The sequence below is a fragment of the Xenopus tropicalis genome, chromosome 7 (genome assembly GCF_000004195.4).
Source record: "Xenopus tropicalis strain Nigerian chromosome 7, UCB_Xtro_10.0, whole genome shotgun sequence".
NCBI lineage: Eukaryota > Metazoa > Chordata > Amphibia > Anura > Pipidae > Xenopus > Xenopus tropicalis.
In genome coordinates, this window is record NC_030683.2 from 79,955,523 (window position 1) to 79,969,176 (window position 13,654).

A 13,654-nucleotide genomic window follows, 5' to 3' on the forward strand; every position below is an offset into this window, starting at 1 on the left:
TGTTTTCTAACGAAAAGCATTGTAATTGCTCTACCTATAGCAGATGTAGCCCATTACACGCACCATTCAGAAACGCTTTCTTCAGTATATTCAAAGGTGCCCAAATATCACACCAGCTAGTTGTTGAGAGAGTGCAGTGTGGCATATTTGGAGGGGCATACCAAGGTGAACAGTGCCATAGAGTCTTTCTACCAGGGAAACCATCCTATTGTTTTATAGCCTATATAGAGATATACATAGCATACGCTACTAACTATAGCATTTCTTCTGTATAAAACAACTTTGCTGAAGATTTTGAGAGTAAAGTAGTCCTAAATTTTAAAAATATCCATCTATAATAGAGTGCCATTAGTAGGTCCCTTCTGAGGTTTTAAGCTCATATGATAACAGACAATATGGTTACACAATTGCACAGCATTACAACTGTGTTCTAGTTACATCCTGGCTGCAGATCCATTTGCTTAATAACACATGATACATAGTGCATGTTTGCTTTTTTAAAAAAAAAATCTGTTGTCCCAAGATTGTCTTTCGAGCTGTTGCAGTCCATTCAATCCAAATTGTGGATGACAAGGCTATTCATAGCAAGGAAATTTTGTTTAATATTACTCAGTACTGACATATTGCTATAACACTTCCTATATGTGACGCTGCCTGTAGGTGTATATAGTGACTGCCTGGCTGCCTCTTAATACCAGCATACATCCTGCTTATTGTGTGCGCTAATGGACACCCATTATGACTTTCAATGAGTACACACCGACGCACACCTCCCCACCTGCATACTTTTGCTAGTGACCCACAGAAAGTCTATTCATTTCACCCACATGAGATCTTAAATAAAGCTGTCTTAGAGTATATATATATATATATGTGTATATATATATGTATATATATATTTTACATTCACCCCTACTTTCTTTCCTCTCTGTCCTTACATGAAACATTTTCTGGATTGTTATTTTTTTTTTCTTTCTCTCCTTGGTTTTCCAGTGTCCTTCTGTGTTTTACTTTCATCCCTCCCCCAATTTGTTTTATCATAGACGCAGAACAAGATTTTCCAGTCCTCTCATGTTTAACCGTATTTAAAACATAAATAAGACTGAATTTTTTTTTTTGTCTTTGTGTGATCTGTAAACACATGAATCCTGCAACACCCAACGCTTCTGTTCTACCCTAAACCAAATAATTGGAGTATCCAGCTTGCTTTCCACAAGGCTTTTGTAACCATGTCTTGGCAATAGATAAAAATACCAGTCAACAGGAATTTAATATGTTTTTAATTATTTTATTTAGCCTTGCTTTTTTTATAAATAATACTGTACAGTGTAGCAGCCCAATATTATTTTTTCATTTTTGTTTTGTTTTTTTCATTGCTTTGCTTTACTTTTTAAATTTCTACTGTATTGTGTTTACTGTGAATAGTACCGACCCAGTTTTAGAAATATAACATTGATTTTTACCCTAGAAATGTTGCTAAAGTTAAATGTGTTTATTCTGTTATGCTTTGTAATAGGCATTTCTCCTAAAAAGCTTCTCTTGATTATTATTCTTCAATCAGCATCCGGATATGGTATCTCCTCGGAACTGTACCAGTATCCCAATGCTGGTCTCAGCAGCTAAAATGACTGTTAGGCCAAGGCTAAACATTTTTTGTTTTCTTACATGACATGATAGTATGTCCTGGGATGGTGTAAGCTATTCTTAGGCAGAGATGTTCAAGTCAAAAAGCAATCAGGTGATGTCCCTGTTGTGATTGGCTGTTCCCAGACTTTTAGTGCATCCTTCCACTCTCCCTAATTAAATTTTATCTCTGGGTCCAGTAATGGAGATGGTGGACACTGGATATGCTGCACTTTTGGGGTGTACATGATTTAAAGGAACAGTAACACCAACAAATGAATGTGTATTAAAGTAATTACAATATAATGTACTGTTGCCTTGCACTGGAACAACTGGTGTGTTTGCCTAGAGAGATTACTATAGTTTATATTAACAAAGCTGCTCTGTAGCCATGGGGGCAGCCATTCAAAGGAGAAAGGGCTCTGGCACACGGGGGAGATTAGTCGCCCGCGATTAACTCCCTGTTCGCGGGCGACTAATCTCCCCGAGTTGCCTACCCCTGCCATGGGATGCGGGATGGCAGACGCGGCGGGGCGATTTCCGGAAATCGCCGAAAAAGACTCGCGAGTCTCCCCTGTGTGCCAGAGCCCAAAAGGCACAGGTTACATAGCAGATAACAGATACACCCCCATTATATTTTATAGAGCTTATCTGTTATCTGCTATGCAACAGCAGCTTAGGGCTCTGGCACACGGGGAGATCAGTCGCCTGCAACAAATCTCCCTTATCATGAGCGACTAATCTCCCCGAGTTGCCATCAGTTGCCATCCCACCGGCGACAATATAGGTCGCCGGTGGCATGGCACACGCGGCGGCGCGATTTCTGCAAATCGCCAGTAATGCCTTGCGAGGCAACTTCGGCGATTTGCCGAAATCGCCTGCGAAGCGTGTGCCATCCCACCGGCGACTTACATTGTCGCCGGTGGGATGGCAATTCGGGGAGATTAATCTCCCCGTGTGCCAGAGCCCTAAATTATATAAACTATAGTAGTGTTTTTAAAGCAAACACACAGCTTTTACAAGTTCATTATATTTTAATTACTTTAAAACACTTTAATTTTTGAATGTTCCTTTAAGGTTCCGTTGTATCCAATAGTTAAGAGGCCTATTCTATACTTGCATAATTAGCTTTTCTAAAAACATTTTTATGATACAAATAGTTATACATCAATTCTAAGGGGTCCCATTCATAAGATCTTTACCACAGAATGAAGAATAAAGGCTAGCTTTTAGGTGAAGTGAGCCATAGGGGTAAGGCCAGTCCAGTTTAGTAGATGATTTGAAGGTGATGATAGTCAGTGCACTGGGAGACCTGTGCATCATCTTACCTCTCAATGCGCCAATCCCTGGTTTTGTCTGTGCATGTGTGCATTGTGTCACTACTAATTTTGGCACCATGACACTTACATGGCAATGGTGGTGCCCATTCTAATTGGGCTGGTTTAAAGCTTTAGCAGTCATCGGTGAAGACTGGTGACTGGGGTATATGCTAGGTTGTAGAGGAAATTGCTTGCAAAGTATCATCAATAGGAGTGAACAAGAAGAGTGATGATTATTTAATGCAGTCTGGAAATAAAGGGGATATTAAAAAGTATTTTGCACTGCGGCAATAAAAATGAGGGATAGTAGCTCTGAAGTGATTTGGATTTAAAAGATTCATAGTTTATTTTGTTTGAATTGACATAATGGAAAAGGAGTGTCAGATGAGTGCATTTAGCTGAGACGTTCATAAAAGAGTGGGGATGGTCTGTATTGAAGAAGGACAGGTGTTCTCCGTTTATTTACGGTTGATGTTTCGCACTTCCAAGTCTCAAGTTTCAAGTGCATTTCTTTCTCCCTAATAAAGATTGTATATGTAAAGCTGTACGGTCGTACTGTATATATTAATGGGTGGTCATGCTGTGCTATCATCTGTAAATATTAGTTGCTATATCTATAGACGAATTCTCACAATACGGTTAACTATCACTCACAGATAATACATAAGTAGCCAAGCTTAACCTGGCCAAATAATCAACATACAAATGGCAGACAAACCTCACAATCACAAAAGACACTCAGTCATCATAAACTCCACTTATCTACGTTCAGTTGTCACAGCATCAGGGAGTAATGCCATCAACTGCCAAACCACTGAAATAGCTCACTTACAATCAAATGCTAAATATCACAAGGCACTCAATCAATGCCATTTATTACAGACACTGATGTTAGACAGCCTTAAACAGTTTGTAATCATGTCCTCATAGAATATAGTTCTTTTGTACCCCTTAGTGCTCCAGGACTTGAGTCCCTGCCCATAGTAAATGAATCCATATATGTTCTAGAAAGTGTAGTAATAGCTTTATTCTGTGAAATAATTCAGAGGTGTAAAAATAGACATATGAGACCCAGGGGCCGAATGAAGGCCCATGAGTATAGATAAATCAATGAGTGCCCTCCCTGCAAGCAGAATATTTTTTTTTTTTTAATAGACACTTTGATCTCTATATAGAAAAGTCCCTCCAGTACTCAAGCTGCAGCCTGTTTCTTGGGTTTACAGATAAGGAGGTGTTCATTATATAGTACGTTTATCTGCTATTGCTCTGAAAAACAAGGATGTAGGAAAATAGAAGTATATAATTGTTAGTGTTTGCACAAAATAACAGAAAACCTAGATATTTCTTAATTAACACAACAGGTAAAAAGTATGTGGTACGTAAGCCTTAATTACTGAGCTAATGATAAAGGTAGGGTACAAGGCTGTTGAACAATTAGTATATACACTGCTCACAAAAATAAAGGGAACACATAAATAAGACACCCTAGATCTGAATGAATGAAATATTCTTATTAAATACTTAGTTCTTTACATAGTTGAATGTGCTGACAACAAAATTACACAAAATTCAAATTTATCAACCCATGAAGGTCTGGATTTGGAGTCACACTCAAAATTAAAGTGGAAAAAAACACTACAGGCTGATCCAACTTTGATGTAATGTCCTTAAAACAAGTCAAAATGAGGCTCAGTAGTGTGTGTGGCCACGTGCCTGTATGACCTCCCTACAACGCCTGGGCATGAACCCACACAAATGGCTCAGGTAGTGCAGCTCATCCAGGATGGCACATCAATGGGAGCTGTTGCAAGAAGACTTGCTGTGTCTGTCAGCGCAGTGTCCAGAGCATGGAGGCACTACCAGGAGACAGGCCAGTACATGTGGAGATGTGGAAGAGACCGTAGCAGGGCAACAACCCTGCAGCAGGACCGCTACCTCTGCCTTTGTGCAAGGAGGAACAGGAGGAGCACTGCCAGAGCCCTGCAAAATTACCTCCAGTGGGCCACAAATGTGCATGTGTCTGCTCAAAAGGTCAAAAACAGACTCCGTGAGGGTGGTATGAGGACCTGATGTCCACAGTTGGGGGACGTTTGGCATTTTCCAGAGAACATCAAGATTGGCAAATTCGCCACTAGAGCCCTGTGCTCTTCACAGATGAAAGCAGGTTCACACTTTCACATGCCGTGGAGAACGTTCTGCTGCCTGCAACATCCTCCAGCATGACCGGTTTGGCAGTGGGTCAGTAATGGTGTGGGGTGGCATTTCTTTCGGGGGCCACACAGCCCTCCATGTGCTAGCCAGAGGTAGCCTGACTGGTATGCTGGTGCGGTTGGCCCTGGGTTCCTCCTAATGCAAGACAATGCTAGACCTCATGTGGCTGGAGTGTGTCAGCAGTTCCTGCAAGACAAAGGCATTGATGCTATGGACTGGCCCGCCTGTTCCCCAGACCTGAATCCAATTGAGCACATCTGGGACATCATGTCTTACTCCATCCATAAATGCCACGTTGCACCACAGACTGTCCAGGAGTTGGTGGATGCTTTAGTTCAGTTCTGGGAGGAGATCCCTCAGGAGGCCATCCACAACCTCATCAGGAGCATGCCCAGGCATTGTAGGGAGGTCATACAGGAACGTGGAGGTCACACACACACTACTGAGCCTCATTTTGACTTGTTTTAAGGCCATTACATCAAAGTTGGATCAGCCTGTAGTGTTTTTTTCCACTTTAATTTTGAGTGTAACTCTAAATCCAGACCTCCATGGGTTGATAAATTTGATTTCCATTGATAATTTTTGTGTGATTTTGTTGTCAGCACATTCAACTATGTAAAGAATGAAGTATTTAATAAGAATATTTCATTCATTCAGATCTAGGATATCTTATATTTGTGTTCCCTTAATTTTTTTGAGCAGTGTATAGGAATGCAGTAGTTTGTTATACCTACTTTCACATAGTATGGTATTATTGATATTTCTGTGTCTAATAATGCTTTGCTTTTTCAATGTTTTTTTCAATGTTTAGTGCTAGAGACCTGAAGTTGTTGTTCATTATTTTCTTCCTGCTTGGGATACAAATTTACAGAACTGTTTCTTTTCTTTCAGGAGTACACTCGCAGATGGTACTGGTAAATGAGACAGTTTCTGGATACATTGGTGACGATGTCATGCTTCATTGCAATTTTGTAAATGCTATATCCAGTGTAAAAATCACTCAGGTTACATGGCAGAAGTCCACAAATGGCTCAAAACAAAATGTGGCCATCTATAATCCCTCAATGGGAATGGCTATCCTTCCCCCTTACAAGGAACGTGTATCCTTCCTAAGCCCCTCTTTTCGGGATGGTACAATCAAGCTGACCCGATTACAACTGGAAGATGAAGGAGCATACATCTGTGAATTTGCTACTTTCCCCACAGGAAACCGAGAGAGTCAACTTAATCTTACTGTTCTGGGTAAGTGTGGTCTAACACCTAAAATTCAATTGGTATTCAGTGCATACAGAATTCAGTTGCACACTGCACTCACTTTCATAATTTAGAAGAAGCATTTGAGTGAAGATGAGGCTCCATTATTTAAAAACATGCAGTTATTGAAACCCTTTAACTATGCATTAATCTGTTTTATTTGTATTGGGCGAATTTCAAGACAGTGTAGTTGATGTTCAGTGACCCTTTCAGTACTCCGGAGGCTAATCTATAAAAAACAGTTGTCAGTCTTTGCTATCTTAAACAGCTACCACTAGGTCAGGGCCATATTGGCAGTATCAGTTCATAGATGAAATCTAACACCATCTGAATATACCTGGCAAAGACATTCAGAATATTCAGGTATTCAGAATAGAACTCAAAGAGAGAAGAGCTTGTGTGGCAGTGACCTGTGTATTCTCTTGTAAATAATCCCAGTTACCATGGGCTAAAATGTTGTCATTGAGTCAAAAACTGACATATACATACTGACTGAGCCATATACATGCTTTAGTGTAAAAACAGGCATCGCTTTAAGCTGACAATTGTATGAATATCATTTTGTAATTGATCCGGATTGCCTGTATCCATATCTCAGCCTGGTCCACTATAGTATGTGCATGTGCTGCAGTATTTTCCCAAACTTTGCATCTGGGTTACTAGACCTGGCCAAAGTTGGCTTCTAGTGTTACATTACCGTGTTACATTACCTCTTTTTCTGATTTTGACAGTGGTGCTACGAAGTTTTAGTCGTTGCCTAAGGCCTACAGATTTCTGGTTTAAAAAATTCTCGTTCATAAACCAATGTTTTCCTGTTAAGGAAATTCAAGAAGTAACAAGAATTTGACAATGAGATGTATAGCCATTGCTAAAAAGGACTTTTATGTCCCTTGTAATGACAATATGTGTATGGTGAATTTGTTATGAAAAGATATATTGTACCTTCCTGGCAAGTTAGATGTCAGCGCCTTCTGCAAATAGAAACATTCAGCATGCTATAGCAGATAATATATGTAAATATTTGTTTAAATGTTATGCGTCTGTCTTTCTTATAGCTGAAGCATAATAAAAAATGTGGGGAGGTTTAGTCCTTACAGAGATTCTGTCATCTTTTGTCACATATATAAAATATCCTGAGGCTTCCTGTTAAGCCTATCTAGATGTTTTCATTCTTAAGCCACAAATCAGAATAATTTGTGAGCAGATTGGCCAAAAACAAAAATACCAAATGAATGAATGGAAGGAAGAATAGGAAGTACAGTATAGTGAGGAGAAGAAGAGAACAGAAATGTTGAGATAATAGATTGATTGCATAAAGGTCCCCATACATGGGCTGACTATAGCTGCCGATATCGGTCCCTTGGACCGATTCGGCAGCTAATCGGCCCGTGTATGGGGAGAGCAGAGCGGCCTGGCCGACCGATATCTGGCCTGAAATTGGCCAGATCTCAATCGGCCAGGTTAGAAAATCCGGTCGGATCGGGGACCGCATCGGCTCGTTGATGCGGTCCCCGATCCGACTGCCCCATTGCCGCCCACATAATCCGATTGTTTGGCCCCAGGGCCAAACGATCGGATTATTTATTTTTTTACCTAAATGCTCCCCGATATCGCCCACCCGTAGGTGGGGATATCGGGGGAAGATCCGCTCGCTTAGCGACATCACCAAGCGAGCGGATCTGCTCGTGTATGGCCACCTTAAAGGAACAGTAACACCAAAAAATGAAAGTGTATAAAAGTAATAACAATATAATGTACTGTTGCCCTGCATTGCTACAACTGGTGTGTTTGCCTCAGAAAGACTACTATAGTTTATATAAGTAAGCTGCTGTGTAGCCATGGGGGCAGCCATTCCAAGGAGAAAAGGCACAGGTTACTTAGCAGATAACAGATAAATCCCCATTATATGGGGCTTATCTACTAGTTATCTGCTATGTAACCTGTGCCTTTTCTCCTTTTTTCCAGCTTGAATGGCTACCCCCATGGCTACACAGCAGCTTATTTATATAGTAGCTTTTCTGTAGCAAAAGCACCAGTTTTTTTGCATAGCAACAGCATATTATATTTTAATTACTCTAAAACACTTAAATTTTTTGATGTTACTGTTCCTTTAAGGAGTGGGGTATTGAGATGACTGGTGAAAGGCAAGAATCACGGATTGTAGAGGAGGAAGCTGAAACCAAGATAAGGACTAAGAAAGTGCCTAGAAAAATGGAATTTAGAATTAGAAGGCGATGGTTGAGGAAGAAACTCAAATACATTATTGGCAGAGAAATGTTTAGTGTGTGCTGGGGAGTATACAATTCTATACTAGAGCACATTTCACTGCGCAGGGACCAAGCTACCTCATGGAGAGAAGAAGAAAAAACAGTATAAGGATACTTATCTGGGGCAGGTATTTGTAAAAGCCATAGTGTCATATTGGAATTCTTTTGTTACCATATATATTTCTGTTAGGCCTCACAATTATCTTTGTTTATTTCCATTGTATAGCTAAACCAGTCAATCATATGGAAGGAACATCAAAGCAGCTGATTGCAGTTCCAGGCTCTACTAAGAAAGTTGTCGTTGCCACATGCATATCAGCCAATGGGAAGCCTCCCAGCAGTGTGAATTGGGAAACCAAGCTGAAGGGTGAAGCCGAGTTTCAAGAGATAAAGCATGATAATGGGACTGTGACAGTAATCAGCCGCTACTTGCTGGTACCAAACCGAGAGGCCCACCGGCAGCCACTAACTTGTGTTATTAACTATCAAACTGAACGATACACACAGACTGTTCTTCTCAGTGTTCTGTGTAAGTAAAAGTAAAAAAAAAAGTTGGAATCAAACAAGGACACCATAACTATGGCTACAGAGATAAAATAAGTGTGTCAGAGTATCCCTATGTAAGAGCTCAGTTTAATGAGAGAAATGCTCTGCATGACATGTCAGGGCTATATAAAGGATAATAATAATTGCTTGTTGCTAACAGAAATAGATTAATGGAATGAGATTTTGCAAACAGTGATCAAACATGGCTTTTAACAGCTGGTTTTTAAATGGCATTAGAATAAGCAAGCAAATTCACATGGATATTGGCAGGCAAACGATGCCTATTTTACCACTAGAAAATCCAGCTGATTTTGTTTTTAACATAAAATGTGAATAGGTATGAACTTTAAATTGTGAATCCTGGCAGATGCTTTTCTAAATCTTCCCTGGTGTGTTTTGTGTAGGAAAAAAAATACCATAATGTTCCAGTTACAGGACAATGTTATATTTGGCTTTATGTAATCAGTATTCAGTCCCAGTGTTAAACCATCATGAAACTGTAAAAATTATTCATTGTTACATATAAGGCTAATGTTCCATGCAGAGATTAGTAGCAAACAGTATCATAGATCTATAGATTATATTTAGAGTTTAAAGAATATAGATTAATCTCTGTGTGGGACAGCCTAAACTGAGGGTATTAAACTTTCACTTTTATACCACCAGCATAATTATACAGAAATATCCACTGCATTGTAAATGTTTAGCTGCTCCAAATTTTAGTAGTTTACTAATCTTAGATATCACCACTATACAGCTTACGTGAAGGACAGCCAGGCTTCAGGCAGCAACTAGCTCCACAAATTACACCTTTATTGCTCACAGGACATGTTTTGTGCCAGTATGCCCTTTATGGAGTGTAGAACCTTCTGCCTTCTATGTCTAATGAATGTTCAGCTACATTAAAGCAATTTTACTTTAGCTGTCATTCTTTTAGGTGCCAGTCCTAAACCTGTAGCACGAACAATGACTGGTCATGTTATTTCCTTATCATTAGTAAAAGTTTTTATTGTCACTTAATCCATTCTTAAATAGTCCAATAAATGAACACGTCATTTAGATATTAGCATATTTTCACCATAAACAAGGATAGCCAACAGATCAGCCCTCTGGCTGATCCATTGTATCACTTAGTGGACCTGGAGGCCTGTGCAGGAGTTGTAAATTTGTCACCCAAATCACAAATGGACCTGGGACCACATTTCTCCCAGTTTTTTGTTTTGGACAATCCAAAGAATTTGTACTAGAGTTTAACTAACCAAATTACTTAACTGGAAGGTCCACACGCACAGAAGGTATATATGTGATAAGAATTACCACTACAGCGTTATGTATTTCACTGAGCTGTAGGCTTTGTTTGGCAGTGCACTTGGACTTTATACCAAACAAAGCCTCCTGTAGGCTGCCAGTCCACATAGGGGCTAGCATATAGCTAGCAACCTCCAAGAACTTATTTCATGCTTGCAATGCTCTCAAACTCTTTATACATTTAAATGTGGCTCACAGATAAGAAATCTTAGGGGCTCCCGGTTTAGTTCAGGGGCTAGTAACAAGCTGCCTGGTTTTGCCTATGTTTTTGCATACCCCCTGTTTTTTATATACAATTAAAAGAGCTATTATACTGTATATGAAGTGTATGTTTTCATCTTTATTTATTTTGCCCTTTCCCTATGTTCCTGTCATTTTCTCCAGATGAACCACATGTTGCTATTGAAGGTTTTGATGGGAATTGGTATGTAAGGAGACCAGAAGTCAAACTGACCTGCACAGCAGATGCCAATCCTCCTCCTTCTTTATATGAGTGGAGAATGTAAGTGTAACAGTTATACTAATTTATAAAATGGACAAAGGCATTCCTACCAATTAATGGCATTGGGTCAGTATTACTAAAAAAGTTTCTAAAGCCCCCTGTTATGACTGAAGTTCAAAAACAGGAGAACATAAAACATCTCTGTAAATTCTTCTAGACCAGTGCTGCCCAACTGGCGGCCCGCAGCCCCACACCTGTCTGGCTTCTTTGATGGCTTACCTTTGTGTAAGTTTTAAATTGTATCAGTACTGAGATTAACTGCCCCCATGCATGGTTCACACCTCAGATTCAGGCTGTAAACCCCTTATATTGTTTAAAAATGTAATCCCCTGTACTGTTCACACCTTTTACTCCCTACATTGTTCACCCTCTGCATTGTTCACACCTCTGGCTCAGACTGTAATCAACCACATTGTTCACCTGTTCACACCTCAGACTGAGGTGGTACTGCTATTAATTTTTTTTAATATATAAATATTGTGCAGACTGTAGGAGCAGTGCCAGCATTGTGTCACTGTATGCTGCCTGTGTGTGCCATACTCTGCCTGTCCTATTCTGCCTGTGTATGTCACACTCTGCCTGCCCTATGCTGCCTGTGTGTGCCATACTCTGCCTGTCCTATGCTGCCTGTGTGCCAGGCAGGGTAGGGAAGGCAGAATATGGCACACAGACAGCATAGGGCAGGCAGAGTATGGCACACACAGGCAGCATAGGGCAGGCAGAGTATGGCACACACAGGCAGGGTAGGGAAGGCAGAGTATGGCCGGAAAAATTCCGGCTCTCAGTACCACAGAAGTTGGACAGCACTGTTCTAGACAATCAAAAAAAGTTGATAACACTGATGAATTTCTTCTTCATTGTTTGTGAAAAACACCCAATAGGTGCAAATGACAGAATAACTTTGCTAAGTAAAATCTGTATGAATTTGATCCCTAATATGCATATTCAAATCTAAAAAAAAAAGAAAAAATAGCTGTGAATAAAAAATCTGTTGTGTTTGGTTCAGTTCAGAGCTTTGAAGACATATATTGTTAGAGTTCAGTTCAGCATGTATGATTTCATGCATATTTAGTTGTATCCCAACCAAATATTGTTTAGGGTTCAGGTCAAGACTCTCACCATTGGTGGTGAGTCTGAGTGCAGAACCCTATTTTGTGTAAATGTCCTTTGTTGTCTTCATTGTGGCCCTATCTTCATATATATGATGTCTTTCTTTCCACAGGGCCAATGGATCACTACCAGATAATGCCATAGTAAATAACAACACACTGCATTTTCGAGGGGAGGTCACCTACGGCTTCTCGGGAACGTATATTTGTGAAGCCAAAAATGCTATTGGCAGTCGTACGGGTCAAGTTGAAGTTAATGTGACAGGTAAGGAGAATAGTAAGAACATGCATGCGTATTGCTGGCTATGTTCTTTTCAAATGTTACTATCAAACCAAAGGGTAATAGGGAGAGAATAAATTAAAGACTAAGGCTCTTTTGGTTTGTGTGCTGAAAGCTGTTCGTTTATATCCTGGTTTGAGTGTGCTGTGCTATATGTATTGTGTATGTCTCTCTTGGCAAACTGCTTGATAAAGGGGTCACATTGCCCCGAAACGTTGCACCTCCGCAATTAAACTTTTAAAAGGGTTTTACCCTTGTTTATAGTCCTGAGTGCCATTTGCTTTTTTCTCTCTTGGCAAACTGCCCTGTATCTAAGCTAATTGTATGTAGGGTGCTTAGATAATTCGCTGTGTCTGCATTTTGTCTGTTGTGAGGGTTGTGAGGATCTTTTGTATTCTGAGTTGCATGTTTACCAGTGTGTTATATACTGTTTAGGGATTTGTTTTTCATCTGTTAAGGTTATGTATGTGCTGAAGTATTTGATGGTTTATATTAGGATATGTCTTTGTGGCTGCACATTGTTGTCTTTCAAAAACTTTTTTGCTCAATCATGTGCATTTTAGCTCTTAGCATATAGTGCTTAAGAGAGCTGTGTCACAGTTTCCCCACACCTAAACAGCTGCATAGAACAATTGAGTAGATTCCATCCAACCCCTGAGGGTGAGAACATGGGCCTGTCCCAGGAAATAAAAAAGAAACAAGGAACAGAAATCAGGTTTAGCCCTCATCTGAGCCAGGATGTGTTCACAAGCCTGCACATGTCATACACAAAGCCCTTTGTGAAAGGAATTGCTGGGAGGGGCCGCATATCATCAGCAGGACTCCCACAGGGACACTTTGGCTGCTTATCCTCCCAATAATCAGTCTGTGGTGTGTGTATGTGTTTGTATGTTTTTGTATGTGTGTGTATAGTTTGATGAGCCTGAAATAATCTCTCTGTTGCATCTGACAGCACTAAATAAACAGTGTTTACAGGATGCACAGATTTCTCTACATCTATGTAATATGTGCATGCATGAAGGAAAATAATGTTAATGACTTTCCTTTTTCATCAGTCTACAAGTTTACATGAAATCTGTAAAAAGACATAGTTCAAGTATCTTGTATGTTGGATAATGTAACCATACAAAGAGAATATGCAAGTTGTGACACATTTTCTTACTTGGGAAAGATTTGGACATGGTGCATGGGCAGAGAAATTGTATATAAAGGATACATGTAACGTCAGGCAGGTA

The 13,654-nt window shown here is 39.9% G+C and overlaps 1 protein-coding gene across 3 annotated transcripts in view; it reads left to right on the forward strand.

Moving 5' to 3' along the window:
- Window positions 1–13,654, forward strand: part of nectin1 (nectin cell adhesion molecule 1) — a 107,854-nt gene that overhangs the window by 35,008 nt on the left and 59,192 nt on the right. For all 3 annotated transcript variants that reach the window (XM_018096072.2, XM_018096073.2, XM_002935009.5), the window contains exons 2-5: window positions 6,045–6,395; window positions 8,901–9,203; window positions 10,913–11,030; window positions 12,253–12,404. In XM_018096072.2, coding sequence (XP_017951561.1) covers window positions 6,045–6,395; window positions 8,901–9,203; window positions 10,913–11,030; window positions 12,253–12,404 — 924 coding nt within the window. The remainder of the gene's footprint in view (window positions 1–6,044; window positions 6,396–8,900; window positions 9,204–10,912; window positions 11,031–12,252; window positions 12,405–13,654) is intronic.